The 25,824-nt window shown below is 37.7% G+C and overlaps 1 protein-coding gene and 1 long non-coding RNA gene across 5 annotated transcripts in view; one reads left to right on the top strand and one right to left on the bottom strand.

The window, feature by feature from the left end:
• Positions 1 to 25,824, top strand: part of AHI1 (Abelson helper integration site 1) — a 220,541-nt gene that overhangs the window by 185,511 nt on the left and 9,206 nt on the right. For 2 of the 4 annotated variants that reach the window (XM_014586221.2, XM_027770239.1), the window contains 2 exons: positions 11,377 to 11,438; positions 25,185 to 25,287. In XM_014586221.2, coding sequence (XP_014441707.1) covers positions 11,377 to 11,438; positions 25,185 to 25,260 — 138 coding nt within the window. In that variant the 3' untranslated portion in view covers positions 25,261 to 25,287. Of the gene's footprint in view, positions 1 to 9,109; positions 9,152 to 11,376; positions 11,439 to 25,184; positions 25,288 to 25,824 lie in introns of those variants that run through there. The other 2 variants (XM_006144344.3, XM_014586219.1) reach the window with 2 other exon arrangements.
• LOC102469653 (uncharacterized) lies at positions 8,276 to 11,370 on the bottom strand. The gene is made up of 3 exons (XR_333945.2): positions 11,167 to 11,370; positions 10,283 to 10,336; positions 8,276 to 8,422 (listed from the first exon to the last, which is right to left on the bottom strand). It is a non-coding gene; the product is annotated as an uncharacterized LOC102469653 (long non-coding RNA).

The raw sequence follows: 25,824 nt of genomic DNA, 5'->3' as shown, positions 1-25,824 counted from the left end.
ATCATTTGCCTTCAGTTTGCATGTATTTCTCTTAATCTTTGATGTATCTAATAATTGTGCTATATGATGCTATTTTCAAATGTCACCTTCTATTAAAAAATAACTTTTCCCTTTACTGTACCAGAAGTGAGTCTCAATTATTCTTTAACACAGAAGTAATATTTTATTATTGTGTTAAGTCCAACACAAGTATATAATAAACAATGATGACTTGTATGGTGAAATAGATTATTCCAAATACCTAGGCATTAGTTAATGTATGCTAAATCATTGAGAATATGGTCACAGTTATTACCTCTTTCCTGTTGTTAAGGAATATTGTTAATTTATATCTTTTTTTAAATTTACTTTAGTGATTCTTTTTAGCAAGACAAACAGTGATCTATAATTTATTATATCAAATAAATAGAAATTAATATGTTTGAATTTGCTTTAGAATTTCAGAAATATGTGGTTTTTCTTCCTTTATCCAAAGAGAACTAAATCAAAATGTAGTATGTATCAAAAATAGTGATTAAAAACTGATCTGAAATCTTACCTTATGAGTAAGTTAAAACTACTTATATGGGAGCCAGCATGTGGCATAGTGGTTAAGGCGCTGGAATGACCACAGTTCAAGTCCCAGACCTGATGGCTTGCTTTCTCACACTCTCTCTCTCTCTCTCACTCTCACTCTCATTTGCACACACGTGTCCTATAGCAAACTTTAAAAATATTAGCAATAATAAATGAAATAAAGTAAATAATTCCTTTTAAAAAAACTACTTGCATGTATCTCATGAAGAATCTCAATATAAACAACATGCTTTTTTCTTTCCTTATTATTTATTTCAATTACTTATAACCACTTTGAAAGAAAAATATTTTCATATAAATGTTATTTTAAAAAATATCTTATTAGTCTGAAGTCTAGAAAGATAACATGTCCCACAGTAAAACCAATGATGTGACAGCAAAGTCAATGTGAGTCACTTCACACCACAGATTCCATTCTAGAGTTCTTAAATGTCCTAAACAGAGGAACTCTAAAAGCCTCTTGAGATTAATAGACATTCGCTTCTCTCCTGACAGGAACCCATAAGGTTTCGATTCTCTTGAAATTTGGCAGCTAGTTTTGCCATTGCTTCTCCTCTTACTCGTACTGTGTCTCCTTCATTGTATTTGACATGTGGGCCTCAACCCTTTCTTTGTCTCTTCCCCTCAGCAGCTCTGTTTATCGCTCCTTTGAGCAACTCCTCTTCATGATTCTTGGACACTTTAAGCTCAACAGAGTGAGACTCATAGGCTGCTTCTTGTCTCAGTCTATCTAACTTGGAGGCAGGATCTAAACAATTGCATGGCTCTGAAATAAAGGAGCTCTGATGGAATCCCCCCATAGTTTCACCCCAAAATTATCTTTAGAGAATATTATTTTCTTGGTGTCTTCCTAATCCTCGTTAATGAACATTTATACAAAGAACAGAGGGATGAAATTGCTTTCCCATTTAGCAGCCCACTCGTTATTCACCTGATTTGAATCTCAGAGCTCAGCCTCTCTCACATCTCCTTTTCTTACATGCATCTTCCAAACTCAGTTTAGACAATAAGATAAATTCTCAACAAAGATTTCATAATTGTTCAAATGAACCATTGTAAGTATTTTTTGGGATTCCTTCACGTTTCTTCTCAGGGAGGATCATGTGCATTTTGTGCTTTTTATAAACCATTGATAACACTGTCTGAGATAAGAATAGATTTTAATCTTTAGCGATGACCGTACATGAAAATATAAAATACTATTTTATAAATGATGTTACACTCAGTAAAACCAGTGTTCCACCTGACCCAACTCTCTAAGGTTCATGTGATAGAAAAACACGATATTTATTCTTTGTGGTGTTTTCAAAGGTTAACCTAAGTGTCAGTAGCAGCCCTCTTAAAAATCTATTAAGATCTAAAATGTGAAAGATGTTATTGGGAGAACTTCCCACCAATCATTCCTAGTCATAAAGTTTCTATTAGATAGTGGCAGGGTTGATTATTATCAGTCACCCGTCTTCTGACTTGACAATCAGCATGACCTTTTTTCGGAAGTTCTCTGACACCCTAATCCTGCTGTTCTCTTGTTTTGTCAACCACTCTACTTCAAGGTTTTTCAACCCCCACACTGTTGGCATTAGGTTAATTCTGTGTTGTTAAGAATATGTTATGTATCATAGGATATTTAGCAGCATCCTTGGCCTCTGTACACTAGGTGCCAAAAATACCTACCCTAGGTTGTGACAGTCAAAATGGCTTCTAGATATTGCCAATTTTTTCCTGGAGGTCAAAATCCTCCCCCTCTCCCCAGCTGAGAATTATTGCTCTATTTTAATAGGAAAATATATTACGTGTTTATATATATATATACACACACACACACACACACACACAAACATACATATATATTTTTATATATATATGCTAGAGTGTTGTTAAGAATATGTTATGTATCATAGGATATTTAGCAGCATCCTTGGCCTCTGTACACTAGGTGCCAAAAATACCTACCCTAGGTTGTGACAGTCAAAATGGCTTCTAGATATTGCCAATTTTTTCCTGGAGGTCAAAATCCTCCCCCTCTCCCCAGCTGAGAATTATTGCTCTATTTTAATAGGAAAATATATTACGTGTTTATATATATATATACACACACACACACACACACACACATGCACACATATGATTATATTCATATACTAGGATAAGAGTATGCTTTTTTCCCTAAATTATAATTCCTTTCTAAGATTCTGTTAGTGAAATTTTGCTCTCATTATTCCGTTACCTGCAAGTATATGAATAGAGGTATGGGAGTATACTATCCTACTTAGCAACCACATATAACGATGTAGCCAACTGTGTAAGGCACAAGGTGATGCATAATGTATGAAATGTCTCTTGATACTGACCACTGTTTGTTTCCTTTGCTTGAGAAAATAACTGTAGTCTAATCTTTGCATAAGCCATGGAAAATTAACTGTATGCTAATCATCTTGTTATTACTCAATAATCACAATAATGTGGTCATAATGGCTTCTATTTTTAACATGTTTCTCCTTCAGGTAACATAAAAAGGGAAGGACTTTTTCTTATTTAAAATGTCTCTTTTATCTAGACAAACCATGTGTATAATAAAAGATCTGTGTCAACATATTGGGACAGATTTGCTTTTATCACTGTTCTTGTTCATTCTATGACTAATAACAGAAAATGCCTGAAGGTTGATGATTTGTAAGAGTAGAGGTTTATTCAACTCATGGTGGGGAGGTCCAGGGTTCAAGGGCCACATCTAATGTGGGTCTTCTAGTGCAGGGTAGGAGCATATGTATTGTATCCATATGTCTCTGTTCTGATCTCATTCCATCTCATTATAAACCATTAGAAATCAATCTTGGGCCCCACCCTAATGACCCTAATCCAAATCTCTTCCCAAAGGCCTCAACTTTCAGCACCATAGCTCAATTAATTTTCTCCCTCTTTATATCATCAGAACCATATCTCAACACATGGATTTGGGGAGGACAGTCAAACCAGAGCAATCGCTCTTTCACTTAAACTTTTTCGTACAGAGAGTCTCTTCTTTCTTCTTAACCTCAGTGCTACTTTCTCATTATAACAGGTGTATTAAGCAACCACATCTTACACACTATTGTATCTTAACACAGGATTTTTTGATAGTCTAAGTGGTTTGGTTTGAGTGAATTATACCCTAGTGATGAAAGATTAGGGAATAGTTCAGCCCTAAAAGAGGAAGTGAATGACCCAAATGACTCCTAAGTTTCCAGGAATTGTTGAAAATAAAAGAGAGGAAGAGTAGCATTCCAGTGCTTTCTACATCCTTAGTTATCTGCGATCTGCTTTCATTTTTCCCAAGCCAGATCACTTAGGCCACTAGGAATTAAATGCATGGAAGCAGCATTATTTAGTGGTTTGATGCCAGATGCATAAGCAACACTTGGAAAGTGTACCTTAGCTGTCCAGTCCGCAGGCATCAGGGTAAACCAGATGTCGCTGGACTCCCATGTAATCGACCACGGTTCACATCCCGGACCCGGTGGCTTAAAACTCAGCTGGGTGCGTGAGTTGATAAGCACATAAGGTGATTCCATACCTTGGCTATTATGAATAATGTTGCAATAAACATGGGAATGCAGGTATCTCTTCAACATACTGATTTCATGTTCTTTGGATATACACCCAGTAGAGGGATTATTAGATCATATGGTAGTTCTGTTTTTAATTGTTGAGGAACCTCCATACTGTTCTTCATAATAGCGGTACTAATTTATAATATTTCCACCAACAGAGAACAGGGGTCCCCTTCTCTCCGCATGCTCACTAATATTTGTTAGTTTTGTTTGTTTTTTAAGTTTGTGCCATAGGCTGTGTGCACTCACCAAAGAGAGACAGAGGAGAAAGAAAGACAGGGAAAGTGAGAACCCCCCAAGGGGGGTGGCCATCCTATAATCTCTCCTCCTCCATTTTTGGGCATACGCACGCATGCACCTGGCATATTTTCCAAGCCACCTGATCAGGAACTTGACCTGTGTACTCAGCCATGTGGGATCCAGCTGCTTTAACTACTATACCATCTACTTGGCCCTGTTAATCTTTTTTTTTAATGTCTTCATTTACACTTTTTTTTTTTTTTGGAGAGATTTTCACTGTAGGGCGTGTGTGCTCGCCAGACAGACAGAGAGAGACATAGAGACAGAAAACGAGAAATCACCCCCCAGGGGGGATGGTCACGCCACAATCCCTTCTCCTCCATTCTCCTCTCGGGATCTTGGGCACGCACGCACACGCGCCCGGCATGAGTTTTAAGCCACTGGGTTCGGCACTCGAACCGCGGTCGACTACGTGGGAGTCCAGTGACATAGCCATTACGCTAACTGCTGGTTCCCTTCATTTACACTTTTGAAAATTTATTTACTTATGTCTTCCATGAGAAAGAAAGACTGACAGACTGGCATTCTCAACAGGGTCTTCATGCCATGATCCACCCTCATCTCCAGCCAGGATCATAGGCAAACACTATGCACCTGGCCTGTACAGTGAGACTTTTGGGATATGAACCCTGCCTGAGCATCAAGTGTGTTGCACTACCATGGTTGGCCAACACCTTTTATCTTTTGTCCTTTTGGTAATCGCCATTCTTTCAGGTATGAGATATCCCATTCTGAGATAAGTCACATTTTCCTAATGATTGAGGAAGATTTCTATTCTAGTCTTGATCATTCTTTATAGCACCCAGTGAAAAAATAATGTCCATGTTTCTCAGCCTCATAATCATTTATTCCAGATATACTTTGTCTCCTATTTCCTTGAAGAGATACCATCTAGCATGAATTCCTTCAAGTGTTCATCCTTCTTTTATCTATTGTAATTCAACCCTCCTTCTTCAGCTGTTTTCAGTTATCAAAGAAAGAACTATGCTTCCTTTCTCTGGCAGACCTCTCCACTTGCTTTTTTGTTATTTTCCCCTCTCACATTCATCTGACCCTCACTTAGTTGTCCCCATTTTTACTCCCCCATCCTAATAATAATAATTATTATATTATTTATTCATTTAACATATATAATTTTAGATGCTTACTGTTTTTCCAGGAATCATGGTAAAATGGAGTCTAGATAGCATGATGGTCAATAAAACAGAAATAGTCCCTGCACTTATAGAACCTACAGTTCATAATGAGTGAAAGTGACTTTAATCAGAGAGTTATAAAATGCAGATACAATAAATATAAGCAATAGAAGGACAGTGAAAGGAAACTGTGAGGCCATATGATGAGAAGTGAATGAGTTAGTTTTTAAGGGGGCTGGGTGGGCAGGAAGATACACTGGAGGCATTAGAAGCAGCATTCGCAAATGTCTAAGGTTGCCAGAAATGTTGCATCATGGCTGAAGCTTAGGATACAAGGTCCAGAGCAGAAAAGGCTAAACCTGAATGGGCGAACAGGATTGAGAAGGTCCTTTCATGGAGCTGTATTTTATCTTGAAGATAGTAGGGAGCCATCACAGAATTCAAAGCAGGAGAATGACATGATCAAATTGGTCATTTCAAAAACTTATTCTAGAAGCTCTGAAAAAAATTGTAAAAAGCAATACTATAAGAAATAAGACCAGTAAAGGCTGTCATGATAATTCAAGCCACAAATAATGAGGTGCTAGACATGCTATTATAAATCTATGTGAGGGAAAGGAGAAATCTAGGTTTCTAATTTGAACATCTCCACACTTAAGAATATTAGAACTGATATTTGAGCCATGTGAAGTTTGCAGCACCTAATTACAGATCTCTTACAGGCATCTATGGGGCCTGGGAGAAATTTGCTGAAAACTCAGATTTGTGAGGTAATTTTGATGTAAATTTATAAATCCAAGTGTATTTCCAGAAAAACTACTGTTTGGCCTTGCTTTGCTGAAAACTGGCTGCCAAGTCATTTTGAAGAAAACTTGAGATCTGCTTTCAGGGTATTGACTTGGAAGTTATATATTAGTATAAATGTGCTGGTTGAGTCCATGGAAATAGCAAAATGTAAAGAATGAAAAGGAGGGAACCAGCAATTAGTGTAATGGCTATGTCGCTGGACTCCCACGTAGTTGACCGCAGTTCGCGTCCCGGACCCGGTGGCTTAACACTCACGCCGGGCACGTGTGCGTGCGTGCCCAAGATCCCGAGAGGAGAATGGAGGAGAAGGGATTGCGGCGTGACCATCCCCCCCTGGGGGGGGATTTCTCGCTTTCTGTCTCTATGTCTTTCTCTGTCTGTCTGGCAAGCGCATGCACCCTGTAGCAAAAATCTCTCTCTGAAAAAAAACAAACGAAAAATGAAAAAAAAGGACAAAGAGAAGAAGACAGGACCAGCAGTTAGCATAATGGCTATGTCGCTGGACTCCCACGTAGTTGACCGCAGTTCGCGTCCCGGACCCGGTGGCTTAACACTCACGCCGGGCACGTGTGCGTGCGTGCCCAAGATCCCGAGAGGAGAATGGAGGAGAAGGGATTGCGGCGTGACCATCCCCCCCTGGGGGGGGATTTCTCGCTTTCTGTCTCTATGTCTTTCTCTGTCTGTCTGGCAAGCGCATGCACCCTGTAGCAAAAATCTCTCAAAAAAAAAAAAAAAAAAAAAAAATGAATGAAAAGGACAAAGAGAAGAAGACAGGACCTTCAACAGTGCCAGCTTTTTAAAAGTGAACTGAGGGGCAAACTCTTGGGGAAGACGTTGTGTAATAGCCACTGCCTGGTACAGCTCCCTGCTTTCTGCACAGTGTTCCCGTTTTCTAACCTTTAATGCACCTCTCACCTGCCTAGCGGAGATACCCTCCTAAAATAGAAATCAAGTCATGTGACTTACCAGCACCGAAATCTAGTCTCCATATTTGTCTATAAGGTCCAAATCTCATGAGTTTTTAATCCAGGTTCCACCTCTCAAAGATTGAACAGAAGATCTGAACTATTTTCCTTATCTTCAAAAATACCCTCCTGGGTATGCTTCCTGTAAGACATGTCCCTCAAATCTTTGCTCATTCGTTTTTCTCAAACTCTCTGGTTTTTTGTTCTTCTCTAATTATCAGGATTTTGGTCTATCTCTTAAGGCCCAGCTCCCCTCTTTGTGAATCCTTCTCAGAAGGTTCTAGGTTTAAGTCAAGATCTGTCTCCCTTTATTTCCACACATTTCCTTTTACTTTCATTGTAAGATGTATCTAATTCTGCCTTTTGTACATTGTTTCCCCCATTAGTGTATAAGCTCTTAAAGGGCAGGGACCCCTACATATTCAGCTTTGTATCCCCAAGTCATCTAGCGCAGTGCCTTGTACTTAGAATGGTGCTCCATAACTATTTGTTGTTGTTGTTGATTGGCATAATTAGTATCCAGAACTACAAATTATAAATCAAGATGCTCTTCACTTTTTGTAATAATATGCTTCTAGAAACTGCATCTTAAGTCAAAGGAATTGTTTATTCCTTAAAGAAGAGCATTATTTTGGAGAACTTAGCATCAAGTAAATCAGATGCATAACCAGCAATAAATACTAAAGTCAAAAGAATCGACTCCAAATTTATATGAATATTTAAAATCATAAAGTTGCGCTCCCAGAAAGAGATTTCTGTTAATAGAGAAAAGCTGTCTAGTACAGTGGTTTGTCATTTGTTCATATATAGAGACCTAATCCATATGGCTTCGCGGGTAGGGCTGGGTAGGTAGAGGTACCAAGAGATTTAAGCCTAGTTTACCGGAATAATTCTACTTACATGTGTGTATACATGAAGCTTTAAGACAAAATTGTATTGAAAATCGTTTTGCTGTCTAATCAGTTTAAAAAACAAATGTAACAACCTTCAGGCTTCTATAACCTTCTACTTCTATAACCTTGGTAACTCTGGGCCTCCATTTCCTCATCTGTAAAATAAGAGAATGGTGCTATGATAATCCTTTTTTTCTGAGACTCCCCCAAACTCTGTCCATTTTCAAGTTCAATTTTATATATCCCAAGAAAGATTAAGAGAGGCTTTCCTATGCCACATAGACTTAATGACAGAACTGAAACTACTAGAAACTAGAATTTAATCACCAACCCTCATTTCTGTCCTCTCTTGCATTTTTTAATGAAAATTCCCACAATGTGTATATAAAGAACTATAGATAGTAATTTTGTGGGAAAAGCAGGTCTAAAAGGAAATATGTAACAGTATGTAAAAATATAGCTATATTGTATCATAAAGTTGCCTTATTTAAAGTTGGTAAGCTGGCTTCAGTGTATAATACATTGATTAAACATTTACCTAACTTTACATTCATTCTTAAAGTTTATATTCAGGTGAGTGTTTTGCATGGCCCATTTCTCTTTTACAACGCTATTTATGAGTTGTTTTCTTCCTGGTAAATCTCCATGTGATCAGTGCAGGCATTTAAAATTATTCCATTAATCATTCCTTTCATGTTTAAATCTCATTGCATCTAAAGTTTAAAGTATCACTAAGCAGTCATAAGGGTTTGGGAGGCAGGAGTCTCTACATTCTGGTCCTTTCATTCATCATCTTCACTTAGCTCATCTTCCTCTCTTCATCCCCTCCTCTCCAAATCAAGGGTATCCGTGAAGAGGAAATGGAGTCACAAAACAACTGAGAGGTGTGTGTGGAAAGGAGGGAAAGAAGGGCAATCATGTTCCTTGGCCTTGTTGATGGTGGGGGGTTGTTTATGGACTGATTACATATCAGCCTTGGGGACTTTGTTGTTTAAAGATAACATAAAACAAAACGGCTCACAGAGAAAACTCCTTCTTCCCCCTCCTTCTGCCTCCATGAGTCACTACCCATATGGCGTGCTGCTGCTGAGATCAAGGAATGAGTGAGTAAAGGTGTTTAGAAGTCAAGTACTGGTCCTAATTAAATAAGTATCCTTATCAAATAAGTGTTAAAACTTTGTTATATGGATCCCCTATTAACTTGAATTTCGTAGGATTTTAACACAGACTATAGGCTACACTACCTTTGCAACATAAAAAAAGTATTTGGGTGCACCAGTTAGAGTAATGTGGTAATACAGTAGAAAAGATGGCAGGGCAACATTTAACCTGCTTGACACACAAACTCTGAGGACATCACAGATCTTTTTCAAGTGAACAGACTGTATTACAAGAAAGATTGGTAAGACCTGCACATGGCAACATGTTGTTACTCATTTGTCAGGGACACAACAGATCATTAAAAGTAACGTTGGCTTAACAGTGATGTATAATTCAGTGTGACCTCTCTCCCAGCAACCGCTACAATAGGCTCAAATTGATGATAATTTCTGATAAGAGATATATGCTAAGTTCATGTTTTAAAATCAGTAGTTTACCAAGTTTCTTATATAACCATATTCTTATGATCAGATACTAGTCTTTTGAATGGACAGAGATGGAAATACTACTTAGACTTGTAAAAAAATAAAGCACCTTGCCTTTAATTCGATTGCTTAGTTTGAAATTTAGTTCAAAAGGTTGTAAAGAACCTAGAGAAATTCTGTTATGATTGATGCTTTATAAGTTAGATTTTTATGATTTTCTTTGTTGTTCTATTAGGTAAGGGCAGGTAGCCTATTATGCAATTTGAATTAGTTCTCAAGTTGGAAATTTTCCATGTATATGTACTTTTTTCCCCAAACACATCATAACTGAGTCACATGAACTTTACTCATAGGAAAGAAAAAAAAAACTAGGTTTCCTTGGTTCTTTTTGTTGTTCTACCAAATTGGGTCACTTACCACAATACTCACCTGTTACCACAAAATCTTCTTCTGTAATTGTTTTAGTGTGTGCTTGACTTAAAGCTGTAGAGATAACAATAATAATGAAATAATTATGATCCAGAAAAGAATAAAATCCTCTAAAAATTTTTATGATGAGAAAAGTAATACTTGTTTAAAGATACTCAGGGCCAAATCTTGCTAAAGAATGGTCTTGCAGAATGCTTATTGTAAAGGAGGAAATCTAAAAAGGCTAATAAATAAGCTTCAGTAGAGAGAACACTGAGAAAAAGCCATAGTTAATCAAATCAGACTGAAAGAGAAGGTTATATTCATTTTCTTTCATTTCATTTTGTTCTGTTTTGTTTTTTGGATCTTTTAAATTTTAATATAGTATATCTCTTTCATTTGTATATAATTCAAAACTTTAACATAATTTATATTTTCTTTGTGAATGTTAAATAAATCCTTTTCATGCTCAATTCTCTCTAAACCACATTTGCAGCCTGTTTTTTAGCAATATTTGGTTGATTTATAAAATTTTGTATGTCATATCAACACTATTTCCTATGGTGTAGTTTTCATTTGGAGTTAATGTTTCAATTAGAGAAAGATTTGATACTCAGAGTACACTTTGGTACACTGAAAGTGCTTATTAATTTATCGTTTTTTTTTATGAAAGTGCCTTTAATAAAGATATATTGTACAAATTTTGGAGAAAATCGAAATAGCTTTCCAAATTCAAAACCTTGCATGTAGTTTAATGAGTGTTGCTATGAAGATATACAACATACTAAAAAGATTACAAAGGAAAGGTGCAATGTTGAAAGACAAACTTAGAGCTTAAGTAATATACCACAAAGTATTAGGAGGTTAATTTAAGCTGATTCACAACTGACTTCTTTGCCACATACCTGCAAGCTGAAAGAATGTTTAAGCTATCCGGAGAACTACTTCCATGGTTTTCCATAGGAGCAAATATGTTGTGCTGCTAAACGTTCTTGTTCAAAACGGGCACATTCTCTCCTTATTTAGGAAGTTGGTGGGTTTTCAGCATGTGAGTGTTGACTGTGTTGTCTTCTCTTGTTTTTGACTTACTACTTGTTTTTCTTCTTCTTCCACAGCAATCAGTCAGTAAAGACAAGTCACAGGATTTCAGATCGAGTTCACAGTTGTCTATGACACAGTAAGCAAGTTCTCCTCCTAATAATTCACATTGATAAATAAGTTGTCTTTGTTAAGAACAATTTATCCATTTCCTTTTTCATAACATATTATCACACCATAAGTTAAATTTCAAATAATTGATTCTTTTTTATCTTTATTTTTTTAGCTTTTGCTATAGGGTGTGTGCACTCACTAGAAAGAGGGTAAATGAGAAATCACCTCCACCCTCTCAGGAGGCAGCAGGGAAATAGCCACACTGCAGTTCCATCTCCTATATTCTTCTCTCAGGATTTTGGGCATGCATGCACACGTGTCTGGCGGGTTTTTCAAGCTGCCACATCCAGGACTTCAACAATAGTCTGCCATGTGGGATCAGCCACCGTAACTACCACACCACTGGCTGGCCCTTCAGATCATTGATTTTTAGAAGAGTTTAGCTAGTTTAAACTAAAGAGAATAATTTCCTGTTTGGACTTTGAGAATGTATATTATTGCAAAGTTATAAAAATAATATAAAAGAGCTGGTGGTGTAGTGCTTGTGGCAGCTGGATCCCATGTGACCAACTTCATGGTTCAAGTTCTGGACCCCTCGATCTGAAAAATATTCCTGGCACCTGGGTGTGCCTGCCCAAAATCCCAAGAGGAGAATAGATGAGAAGGGATTGTGATATGGTCATCCCCTGGGAGGTGCTTTCATACTTTTTGTCTCTTGTTCTTTGTCTCTGCCTCTGACAAGCATATGTGCTCCTATAGAAAACTGAAAATAATAAATAATAATTTTTAAAGAATTATTTTATTTTATTTACTGTTGTTATTTATTAAATATAACCAGAGAGAGAAAGGGAAAGTGAGAAAGCAAGCCACCAGGTACAGGATTTAAACCGCAGTTGGCCATGTGGGAGTCTAGCACCTTAACCACCATGCCACCTGCCAGCCCCAATAAATAATATGAAGTAAAATTATATCACACTAAACTTTAGAGGACGTTTTTGTTATTTATTTTTGTTTGAATTACATTTTGAAATAACATTAACTGAACACAAGTGAGTGACAATGACAAAAGTAAAATTATGATTACATACATGTTTTGAGTCATTAAAGAAAAAAAACAATACCAGAATATTATCATTGTATATTTTCTGTTAATGCTTAATGTATTGGAGTAATTTACTTTGAGATATTTATTTTTAAAGATCTCTGAGATATTTTTGTTATTTTAATTTGATACTTGGTGTGTCACTTAATAAACCTCTCTTTCACCTAAAAAATTTACATAAAAACCTCTCCAAAATATTTCTCTATTTTTATCACTACAGATTCTTTTTTTTTTTTTTTTTTTTTTTGCTATAGAGTGCATGTGCTTGCCAGAAAGAGAGAGACAGAGAGACAGAAAGTGAGAAATCACCTCCCAGGAGGGATGGCCACGCCGCAATCCCTTCTCTTCCTTTCTCCTCTTGGGATCTTGGGCATGCACACACTCCTGCCCAGCATGAGTTTTAAGCCACTGGGTCCAGGACTCAAACTGCATTTGACTACATGGGAGTCCAGCAACATAGCCATTATGCTAACTGCTGGTCCCTTATCGCTATAGATTCTCATTAGGAATGTATATTAAGTCCAGACTTCAATTCATCACTAACAAAATATAGCATGAACCTACCAACCCTAACAGTTTAGGTATCTGTTGTGTTCTCCAAATCACCACTACCCCTCACACACATATCCTGTGGTTTCATACTTATATGCCTTTCTGGGTTTCCTTCAGGAATATACTTTAAAAAAAAAAAAGATTTATTTATTCATTCATTCCTTCATTTTAATTTGACCAGAGAGAAACACAGAGAGAGAGAGGAAAGTGAGAAAGAAGGAAGCCACCAAGTCCAGGACTCGAACCATGGTCAGCCATGTGGGAGTGTCCAGCACCTTAACCACCATGCCACCTGCTGGTCCCAGGAATATACCTTTTTAAGGCAACTCTGCTATATGCTTTGACACTTTAGAGAATAATATGTCCCTTCTGGTTCAGACATTCTGATTCAAATGACAGTAATTTACAGAAATTGTCAAATAAATCTATGTACTATTTCATAAGACAATATTTCATTCTACAGATAAAAGACCAGTGTTATTTTTAAATGGACTTTAGAAGATTCATAGAATCATTACCTAGAAGGTAGCTCGGAAATTTTATAACCTTTATTAGAGTAAAAAAAAACTAAGGGGATAGGTCTTATGCAGATTTCATAAATTACCTTTTTTCATTTTTATTATTTATTATTATTATTTATACATTCAATAGCTATACATCATTTAGATTGTAAAGAGAATTTACCCAGCATGATAGACACCTCTGACCAGTCCAGTTGAGAATATTGTACGCTTCCTTTATGTCAGCACTTGGACCAAGACCTAAGTCTCCTGATTCTCAGACTATTGGCATTTTTAAATATCTTTTTAAACTAGATTCATTGTTACAGGTTCCTTGGTAAAGTGTTCCTTTTTTAAATTTGTTTGGTATGTTTTCCTTCTTTTTGAGAAATAAAATGTATTGATAATTATATAACTGTAGATAGTCCTGTATAGCTTCACAGTATATTTATTCACATTATCACAATTGGTTCTCACACTATCCACTGGAAAGAGGCAGACCAGTATTCTGGCCCCTGTTTTGTAAGTGGAGAAACAAAGACCTGACAACTTGTGTCTTGGTCAGGTCACTGCATGAGGTACCTGGCAGACCCAGCAGCAGAGCATAGGGCCTGGGTTCCCAGTCTTTTGTGTTTTTCAAGCTTTCCCCCACCTGCCATATGGCACAAACACACACCCCGGGTCTTTCAGGTTCTGCACTTTGTTGTATCTACCATGTTTGTTTTCAATTCCAATCTCTGAACAATTGAAATTTTAGATAGTCGTAGATAATATAATCACTGACCCTAGAGAGCTTACATGCAACAACAGATTACCCATTTGAAAAAGTGGCTGGAACAATGGGAACATGCTGTTTCAGTTGTCACCAAGAAAATGATCATATACATTATGGGAACAATGCTGTCAGTGTCTTTGAACATGTTTTATAAAAATTTTTAAAACTTTTTATTTAATATTATGTAAACAAAAGAGAATCTTCTATACATTCCCCACTCTAGATATCCCTTTTCAGGTGATACACTGATCCCTGCCATGACCTCCAAATTAAAGTTCACCAAAGCTGCACAAATACCTTAGCTTTAAGGGCTGTCTAGGTGGCTCAACTTTATGTTTTTTAATAATAATTTAATTTAATTTTTTTTTAAATTTAACCAGAGAGAAAGCAAGCCACTCAGTCCAAGACCTGAACCATGGTCAGCCATGTGGGAGTCCAGCACCTTAACCATCATGCCAACTGCTGGCCCCAGCTTCTTTTCGAGCACAAAGGTCTCAAGAACTTTCTGGAAGTAAAAAAAATTTCAAATATGTCTAAGCGTTCAAATTCATCAAAAGCCTTTGGACATTCCTTTTATTTGTCATTTCTTGGAAGTTAGAATAAATTTTGAGTGAGTGCTCATGACTCGAGAACTCTAGGCAAGTTGGTAGTGAAAACATTATAACCCAGTTTTTTTTTAAAAAAGTTACTTCTTTAAATATTTCTTCCATTTACCTAACTGCATTCATTATACCCAAGTAAATGGACAAGGGCTAAATTTTTTGTTTCTTTGCAGCCCTACCTTTCAATTTGCAATGTTTACTTATCAGTCAACTGACCAAAACATAAAAATGAGCCATACAGATTGCTTCTTACCATTTTCCACTTACATTTTCTTATGTTTATTCTTTGTCTTTGTTTAGTGTCAATTACTTGTATGTAAACAATGTATACACATTTTAGTAAAGCTACACTCTCTTTAAGGTATCAAAAAGAGGGCCCAATAGATGGCATAGTGGTTATGTCACTGGACTCCCACACAGTTGACTGTGGTTTAAGTCTCAGACCCAGCAGCTTAAACTCACACTGGGGGTGTGTATATATGCCCCAAAATCCCAAAAGGAGAATGGAGAAGAAGGAATTGCAACAGGGCCATTTCCCCTGAGGGATGATTTCTCACTTTCCATCTCTCTGTCTCTCTCTGTCCCTCCAGTGAGCACACACGTCCTATAGCAAAAATCTCTCTTAAAAAAGAAAAAAAAAACAGATATCAAAAACTTTTTTTCTGACCAAGAGATAAGAGCAAGAAATAGAAGTGGAGTAGGAAAAAGTACCCCACAACAAGGCATGGACACACCACAATCCCCTTCCCTGTGTTACTCTCTCCATCCTGTTGGAATTTGGGACATGCCCACACCATCACCCTGCAGGTTTTTCAAGCCACCAGGGCTGGGAGGCAAACTGCAGTCAGTCATGTGGGATCCAGTCCCCTTCACCGAGAGGCTTATGGGACCAGCCCTGAAAGAGAAATTTCTATAGGTTAATTTAACAAAGCATTTTCAATTTTCACCTTTTGCACCTCATACCTCTATGATGTTGTATTATTTGCTGCTCACATCAGAGTTTGTAATGAAGCTTCTATAGATATGTTATATAACCCTTAGTAGGTAGTAACAATGTTCCCTATATGTTAATATATTTTATATTATAGAATTTTATTGACTTTTTACATTTTGTTCTTTGTTTTAACAATCAGATGCCTTATTTCATTAACAATTTTTATCAGAGAGAAGTTTATTTATTGCAATTAAAGTCCTCTTTTTTCCTTTTTTTGGAGAGGTTTTTGCTATAGGGCATGTGCGCTCGCCACACAGAGAGAGACAGAAAGCAAGAAATCATCCCCCAGGGGGGATGGCCACACTGCAGTCCCTTCTCCTCCGTTCTCCTCTCGGGATCTCGGAGCACACATGCACACACACCTGGCGTGAGTTTTAAGCCACCTGGTGGGGGACGCGAACCGTGGTCAACTACATGGGAGTCCAGCGATATAGCCATTACGCTAACTGCTGGTCCCTTAAAGTCCTTTTTTTAAAAACAAACATTCAAATATGAACTGAATGCATGAATTTTTTTTTTTTTTTTTTTAGAGAGAGAAAGATTTGCTATACTCACCAGAGAGACAGAAAGCAAGAAGCCAGCCCCTGGTGGGGTGGCCACGCAGCAGTCCCTGCTCCTCCATTCTCCTCTCAGGATTTTGAGCACACTTGCACATGCACTCAACACGTGTTTGAAGCTGCTGGATTTGAACCACAGTCTTCCATGTGGGAGTCCAGTGGCTTGAACACCACACCATTTGCTGGCCCCAAAATCTCTTAATACAATTCAGCTGTGCCAATTCTAATTATCCTATTAGTCATCTGCTCTATGTGTTTTTCTGCTTTCCAATAATGTTATTCTAGGCTTTTTAATTTCTTCTTCTCTTCATGAGGAAGTGATTTCCAGTCCACTTTTTGCCCCTGAAATGTCTTGTTACTTACAATTTGTCTTCTAAGTTCTTATTTTGATTATCCATTTTCAACCTTTTTCTCACCCTCTCCTCTCCATTTCTGAAATCAGAACCATCCATTGTGTGTGTGTGTGACATCACAGTGTGCTCAGCACTGAACAGTATGCATTGAGAGACATCCAAGTAGTGGTACAGTTTAGATGAGGAAAAGAAATAAGAAACACTTAGAAGGTGAAAGATTATAGCATTAGGTGCAGAATGGTGTGATGCCCGTGGAGGAATATGAGTAGCAAGTAGCAAGAGAAGGCCTCTAGGAGGATGTAAGGCTAAAATCGAGGTTTGACACATGATGAGGATTTAGATATTTAGGAAAGAAGTAGGTATTATTGGACTAAAGGAGCATATTTTTATTGATAGATAGGTAGATATTTGGGGATTGGGAGATATTTCTCTCAATGCCTAGTGTGCCTTTTCATTATACATATGTAATAAGTAAAATGTCCAAATTCATCAGGTGGGTGCTATGCTATGGATAAAAATAAAACATAGGTAGGGAAGAGAGGAAGGTGTGAAGGTTGGAATTTTAGATAGAAGTATCAGAGAAGGCCTCACTGAGAAGAGCAGAAAGAAGCAGGGAAATGAGCAATGTGAACATGTGCACAGCACGTTCAGAGGGCCCGAGGCAGTGTCATGCCCAATACCCTTAAGGAACAGTAAGGGAATTCGTGTTTCTGGAGTAAGCAAGTGGGAGAGAGTGGATGAGATCAGAGAAAGTAACAAGACCTTGTAAACAATTGTAAGACTTTTGGCTTTTATACTAAGTAAATAGATATTAAACACAGAGAGTGACTTACAGTTTAACAAGTCACTCTGATATCTGAAACAAGAATAGACATTAATGGACAAGGGAATCAAAGAGAGCAGTTGACATAATACTGAAATTATCCAGGTGAGACTTGATGGTGCCTTTAAGAAGAATGGAAGCAATGGAGTGAGTGAGAAGAGGTCAAATTTTGTGTGCACTTACATGTTTGTAACACTTTCAGTGAGATGTGCGTGCTTGATGTATGTAAACTGCACATATTTAAATTATAAAGCTTCAGTTTTGATATGAATCATCACCTCAAATGAGTTAATTGCTACATCCATCTCTACAAAGTTTCTCTTCCACAATTTCTCCCTTTTTCCTCTTCCCTTCCCTAACCCCTATCCACTGATAATCACTGATCTACTTTCTCTCACTTTCTGGAGTTTTAAATACCAGACCTTGTTTATCCATTTACCTGTTGATGGGCCTTTGGATTGTTTCTAGTTTGAAGGTACTAAAAATTAGCTGATATCAACATTTGTGTACAAGTATTTGTATGGACATATGCTTTCATTTTTCTTGAGAAAATAACTAGTAGTAGAATAGCTGGATTCTGTAGTTGATTTTATGCTTAAGAAATTCCCAAATTGTTTTCCAAATGTGTTTTCCATATGAGTGTAACATTTGACAGTCCTCCAGATTGCATGAGAGTTCCACTTCCTCACTAATACTTGATATAATTTTAGCCATTTAAATATGTGTAGATATATCTCATTGTGATTGGAATTTGCATGTTCTTGGCTACTAATGATGTTGAGCATCTTCATGTTTCTTTTCTTTAGTTAATATATCCTCTTTGGTGAAGCATCTCTATTTAAATGTTTTGATAATATTGTATTAGCTTATTTGTTTTGTTAAGTTTTAAGAGTACTTTATATCTTCTAAACAAGTTCTTTTTCAGATATGTGATTTGCAGATATTTCTCCTGATTGCTGGTTTTACCTTTTCATTCTCTCAAGAGTAGCTTTTGAAGAGCAAACTTTTTTATTTTGATGAAGTTCAATTTGTATTTATTGTGTGTGTCCATGTGTGTGCGTGTGTGTGTACATGGTGCTTTTATATAGTATCTAAAAAACCTTGGAACCCAAAGTCACAAAAATTTTCTCCTGTGTTTTCCTGGACATGTATTATAATTTTAGATTTTACATGTAAGTCTGTGTTTTGACTTAGTTTTCGTATATAGTGTGAGGTTTGGTTTAGAGTTCATTTTTGTTTTAGTTTTGCACTTGAATATCCAATTGTTGGCATCATTTATTTAAAAAAGCAATCCTACCTCAACTGTATCACTTTTTACTTTTTTGTTGAAAATTAGTTGTCAGTATATGTAGGTCTGTTTCTGGACAGAGTCCAGAAGCTATGTCCGTCTCTATGCCACTGCCACCATCTTGATTACTGTACAGTTTTATAATATGTCTCAAAATCAAGCAGTAGTAGTCCTCCACTTTGTCCTCCTTTTAAAAATTGGTCTTGCTATTTAAGATCCTTTGCATTTCCACATGAATTTTAGAATCAACATGTCAATTATTACAGCAAAGTCTGGTGAATTCTAACAGTATTATATTGAATCCATAGGTAAAACGGGAAAACCGACATATTAGCAATATTCAGCCATCTGACCCATTAACATGATATAGCTCTCCATTTATTTACATCTTTAATTTCTCTTGGTAATATATTTTTCGTTTTTAGTATATAGGTTTTTGACATATTTGGTTGATTTATTCATACATATTTCATATGCAAATGATATTGTTTTAAATTTCAACTTAAAATTGCTTCTAGTTTATAGAGCTACCACTAATTGTTGTATGTTCATCGTACATCATGCCACCTAACTAAACTCACTTGTTAGCTTTAGTTCCACTAGAGCTCCTATATACACAAGCATACAAATACAATACAATTTTCTTTCTTCTTTCACAATCTAGGTATCTTTTCCTTCTTTCTCTTGCTTTATTGTACTGGCTAGAACCTCCAGGAAAATGTTGATTATAAATGTAAAGGTATATATTCTTATCTTGTCCCTGACCTTATGGGAAATGACTAGGGAATCATTTTTTGCTTTATTGTTGAAAATTAGTTGTCAGTATATATGGATCTTTTTCATTACTAAGTATGATATTGTAAGTTTATTTTATAAATGCCTCTTATTAGGTAGATTCTTTTGGTTCCTGGTTGACTGAGAATATTTTTTGGTAATCAGTGTTAGATTTTTCTCACATGCTCTTTTGCATCTATTAAGCATTCATATTTTTCTCTTTTAATTTGTTAATGTGGTGAATTATGTTGATTTTTCAAATGTTAAGTTATCCTTAAATTCCTGAGATATACTCCACTTAGAAGTGTGTGTTATCCTTTTTAGAAATTGCTGGATTATATTTTCTAATATTAACTTAGAATGTTTTGCATTTTGATTTATGAGAAATATGGATTTGCAGTTCTCTTGTGATATTTTAGCCTGGTTTTGGTAATGTGGTCATGCTGGCCTCATGGAACAAGTTGACAGGAATTCGCACCTTTTCAAGTTTTCTAGAAAAGTTTGTACAGATTTAGTATTACTTTTTTCCTTTGGTAATTCTGTATCTTCACTGGTATTCTCTATTTAGTGAGACATTGTTTTCATACTTACTTTTAGTTCTTTGACTATAACTGTAGATTTCAAGTCTATCTAATGTCTGGGCTTCCTTAGGGATAGTTCCTGATCAAGCTAGTGGAAATAGGCACTGTTTCTGGCCTCCTCAAATGCATGCACTCATTTCTACTCTGATGAATCTTTGGGGAGGACCGTTTGCAGATCTTCAGGTTTGTCACTATGAAGCTCTCTCCCCTCTATTGCTCTGTTTGTGTACTTTAACCACTTTGGTCTCCCCATATTCTCATTAAGAGAGTCCAGGGCTCTACCCAAGTTTCATCTTCCTGTGCCTTGACCTGGAAACTCAAAGTGATTAAGTTGGATAAGCATAGCATTCACTTTATTTTCCATCTTGTAGAGATTGCTGTCCTTCATTACTGTCCTTGAATCGTATCTTGAAAATTGTTTCATGTTTCTTCCAGTTATTTATTTTCTTATTGTTTTAGATGAGAGGTAAATCTAGTCCCTGTTACTCCATCTTGGCTGCAAGCAAAAGTCTAGATGATAAAAGTATTTTCAAGGTATTTTTTTTTTTAAATAGATTGTGAGAGATGAAGAAAAGGGCAGAATTGGCCAGAGGTGGCATTCAGGTTAAGACGCTGGATCCTATATGGCTAACTGCACAGTTTGAGTCCCAGACCTGGCACTTGAAAAACACACTGGGCACATGTGTGTGCATAACCAAAATCCAGAGAAAAGAATGGAGAGGAAGGGATTGTGCCATGGCCATGCCCCCTGGTGGTGATCTCACTTCCCCTCTTTCTCTGTCTTTCTCCATCTCTCTTTCTCTAGCAAGCACATGTACCTTATAGCAAAAATTATAAAAAAAGAAAAAAGAAGAGTACAGGATCATTACAGTCTGGTCTCCGTAGAGTGATCAGAGAAAGCTCAAATTGCGAGCCAACATTTAAGTCTCTCAAGACCAATAGTGACAGAGTGAACAAGCTGAGAAGGACTAGAAGTCAAAAGGATAGCAGAATCAAAGGCACAAAAATGGGGAAGTACATGGGATACCTTGAGGCCAGCAAATGTCTATGACAGAAAGAATGGTAAAAAAAAAACCAGGGCTTGAGAACTAGATGCAGTCTTGTATCATTAGTTGGGTCTGCTATGTGTACGCTCGTGCACATTTGTGTGCATATGTGTGTGTCCTGTTCAGTTTATTAGTTGAAGGCCCTGACAGTGGTGTAGTGGTCAAATGTGATGCTCTGTGTCAAATGGGAAGGTTTTATATTCACGTCCAGAGACCTGAGTGCACCAGGCATGCATGTGCCCAGGATCTGGGTCCGGTTGAAGGTAGGGATAGATTACAGTATTGAGACTATGTTGGGGATGCTCTCTGTCTCTCTCATTCGTGGATCATATAAATAAGCTTTAAAATAATTTTTATGTGCCATCAGATAGCATGGAGCTTAAGGCAGCTGCATCTCCCAGCTGGTCAGCTGTGTGGTTCAAGTCTTAGAGTCACTGGCTTAAAAATTATGCTGGAGGGACCAGCAGTTAGCATAATGGCTATGTCGCTAGACTCCCACGTAGTCGACCGCGGTTCAAGTCCTGGACCCAGTGGCTTAAACTCATGCCGGGCGCATGTGCGTGCATGCCCAAGATCCCGAGAGGAGAATGGAGGCGAAGGGATTGCGGTGTGGCCATCATCCCCTGGGGAGTGATTTCTCACTTTCTGTCTCTCTGTCTCTCTATGTCTGTCTGGTGAGCGCATGCGCCCTATAACAAAAACCTCTCCAAAGAAAAAAAAAGAAAGAAAAAAAAATTATGCTGGGCATATGTATGTGCATGCCCAAAATCCCAAGAGGAGAATGAGTCATCTACTCTCTAGTTTACCACATTCTTCTTTTTGTAAAAAAAGAATTATTTTATTTAACTATATTTATTTATTTATTTATTTATTTATTTATTTGACCAGAGAAAGAGGGAAAGCGAAAAGTAAGCCACCAGGTCCAGGGCTTGAACCCACCATGGGTCAGCCACATGGGAGTCCAGTGTCCCTAACCACCACACCACCTGCTGGCCCCTAGTTTGCCATATTCTGTTATATTATTATCCCTGATTGATTAATACTGTCCCTAACTTACTTTCCCTATTCACCTTACCCTGCCCTTTATAGACATTTCAATTTTTACTTTATAGTTAGAACATAGATTGGTTGCAGGACCACCAGTTAGTGTAACGGCTATGTAGCTGGACTCCCATGTAGTCGACCGCGGTTCGAGTCCCGGACTCGGTGGCTTGAAACTCACACTAGGCACGTGTGCGTACGTGCCCAAGCTCCCAATAGGAGAATGGGGGAGAAGGGATTGTGGTGTGGCCATCTCCCTGGGGGATGATTTCTCGCTTTCTGTCTCTCTGTCTGTCTGGCAAGCACACGCGCCCTGTGGCAAAAACCTCTCCAAAAAAAAAACAAAAAAACATAGATTGGGTTGGAGATAATTCTAAAAAGGTAGGCTTTAGCCAGGTTAAAACTGGAAATTATCGGGACCAGCAAATGAAATAATGGGTACGTCCCTGGACTCCCACATATTCAACAACAGTTTTAGTTCCAACCTCGTGGCTTAAACTCATACCAGCTGTTTGTGCATGCATGTCCAAAATCCTGAGAAGAAAATGGAGAAGAGATTGCAGCATGGCCATCCCCTGGGGGATGATTTCTCACTTCCTGTCTATCTCTCTGGCAAGCACACACACTCTCTTAAAAAAAAAAAAATTTAAAAACTGAGAATTATCCAATTTTTTTTAGAGCTCAATCTTCTCTTTCTTTCCTCATTATTCCATTCCACTCTAAATTTACTTCATTTATTTGTTTATTCATCTTTGTAATTTTTTGTTTGTTCTCATTCATTTGTATTTATTTTACTTACATAAGAGGACTTCAGAGAAAGTTTGTGTAAAGTAGAATTAAAGTGTGAGTTTATTTTAGTGCAAAAAAAATTATGAATCCATACATAGCTTTTTTTATAATACTTATTTCCCATGAATTTTTTTTTTTGGGGGGGGAGAGGTTTTTGCTATAGGGCATGTGCGCTCGCCAGAAAGACAGAGAGATAGAAAGTGAGAGATCACCCCCTGGGGGGGATGGCCACACTACAATCCCTTCTCCTCCATTCTCCTCTCAGTATCTTGGGCACACACACACACGTGCCCAGCGTGATTTGAAGCCACCAGGTCCGGGACTCAAACCACAGTCGACTATACATGGGAGACCAGCAACACAGCCTTTACACTAACTGCTGGTCCCTGAACTTTTTGAAGATTTTACTCATCTCTGTATAAATCTCTTCTGGCTACAATAACAAAACCACAGCCTGGGCGACTTATATAACAGAAATCTCTTTTTGCATAGTTTTGAAGGCTAGATAGAAATCCAAGGAAAAGGGACCAGCAGATGACGTAATTGTTACGTCACTGGACTCCCACATGGCCGACCACAGTTCAAGTCCCGGACCCAGCGTCTTGAAACTCATGCCAGGTGCATGTGCATGCATGCCCAAAAGCTTGGGAGGAGAATGGAGGAAAAAGGTTTGCAGCATGACCATGCCCCCTAGGAAGTGATTTCTCACTTTCTGTCTTTTTGTCTCTATCTCTCCAGTGAGTGCACGTACCCTATAAGCAAAAATGTCTCTCTAAAAAAAGAAAAAGAAAAAAAGTCCAAGGTCAAGGTGCTAGCAGTGTTGGTTTCTGTTCTCACTTCCTGGCTTGCAGATGACTGCCTTCGCTCTGGCCTCACCTGGTCTCTTTGCAAGTATAGAGAGGGAGGGAGGGAGAAAGAGAGAAAGAATATTATGTCTCTTCTTTTTCTTCACAAAACACTGGTCTTGGGAACCAGCAGTTAGCGTAATGGCTATGTCGCTGGACTCCCATGTAGTCGATCGCGGTTCGTGTCCTGGACCCAGTGGCTTAAAACTCACGCTGGGCGCGTGCCGTGTGGCCAGGCCCCCTGGGGGGTGATTTCTCGCTTTCTAGCTCTATGTCTCTCTCTGTCTGTCTGGCGAGCGCACGCGCCCTACAGATCTCTCCAAAAAAAAAAAAAAGACACTGGTCTTATATGACTAGGGTCCCACCCTAATGAAATGATTTAATCTTAATTGTTTCCCTAAAGACGCCTATCTCCAAATATAGTCCTGCTTGAGATTAGGGCTTCAATGTATGCATTTTGGGGGAATACAGTATGGTTCATAAGAATCTATTCAATTCTTATTATTACCTGATTTTGAAATTTTTTCTTTCTTCTCAAGATTTATTTTGGTGTTTCCCACCTTTCCTGGATATTCTAGAGAGAGGCTGTTTTCTCCTATTTGCCAGTTTTCCCTATTTTCATGTTTTTGTGCTTTCTTCTAACATTAAATTATACTACTACATACCTACCTACATTTTACTATTACCACTGAGTCATTCAGAAAGCTACATTGCCCAAGAAAGGATGTCACAGCTTTCTTATGCATAAACTTCTTTCACCCCTTTATTTGGCATTAAGGAGTATCTTACACTTTTACATGTGGTGTGTGTATGTGAGTGTTACCATCTAAGTTGATAAAAATTTTCTGGGCTTTTTTAGGCATCTAATAATTTTCTAAGACAGGCGAAATTTTATTCTTGTCTTTTCATCATGGATGAGAAGAAGCCCAATTAGCTAAAGGTTTATCTTCCAACATTATTTTAAGTAGTCCCTGTCTCTCACCCCCATATATAATCTCTCATATACTCCTCTCACATGTTTTTGTTTCTCAGATCCTCCCATCTGTCCCCTGTCTGTTCCCACTGCCAGTGCCATAGCTCAAAAACCTCATCCAGGCTATTATAACAGTTTTCTTATTCACTCTTTGTTTCTGATCTTTCTTTTTCTAGTTCTGAAATGAGCAAAGAACAGAGCCGGGAGGACAGAGGACATAAAATGTACATCCAGGTGAAGAAGAATGAGTAAATAGGCCGAAAAGTCACACTAATTGAGGTAAGAGGACTAGAAAAAAAACTGCATCAAACCATTCATAGGGAAAGGTTTAAGAAGGCCTAGTCATCAGTAACAAATGTGAGAGACAGGGAAATAAAATAAGGACTGGTACCCTTTGGAATTTGCAACCAGGAGGCCATTTGTAACCTCGGGAGGTAGTTTCAGTGGAGAATCTTGGAAGCATAAATTAGATCATTGTCTTCATCTCAAAGGGAAAAGAATGTCAGAACAGTCTTATTTTCAAGAAGCACAACTTTAAAAGAAAGAAAAAATTGGGCAGTAACCAGTAGAAAACATGGGTATATAGATTTTTATTAAAAGGGGAATGACAATATTTGCAAACTGAGAGGAAAGAGCTTCTTGAGAAGAAGCCACTTCAAGTAATAATCCCTGGGCCCATTTAAAACAGAAAGAGAAGAAAAGACACTGGTCTTATATGACTAGGGTCCCACCCTAATGACCTCGTTTAATCTTAATTGTTTCCCTAAAGACGCCTATCTCCAAATATAGTCCTGCTTGAGATTAGGGCTTCAATGT

This window comes from Tupaia chinensis, unplaced genomic scaffold (assembly GCF_000334495.1).
Source record: "Tupaia chinensis unplaced genomic scaffold, TupChi_1.0 Scaffold000117_2, whole genome shotgun sequence".
NCBI classification, from domain to species: domain Eukaryota; kingdom Metazoa; phylum Chordata; class Mammalia; order Scandentia; family Tupaiidae; genus Tupaia; species Tupaia belangeri.
Note: the sequence above shows the minus strand (reverse complement) of the source record. Positions and strands in the feature narration are given on the sequence as shown.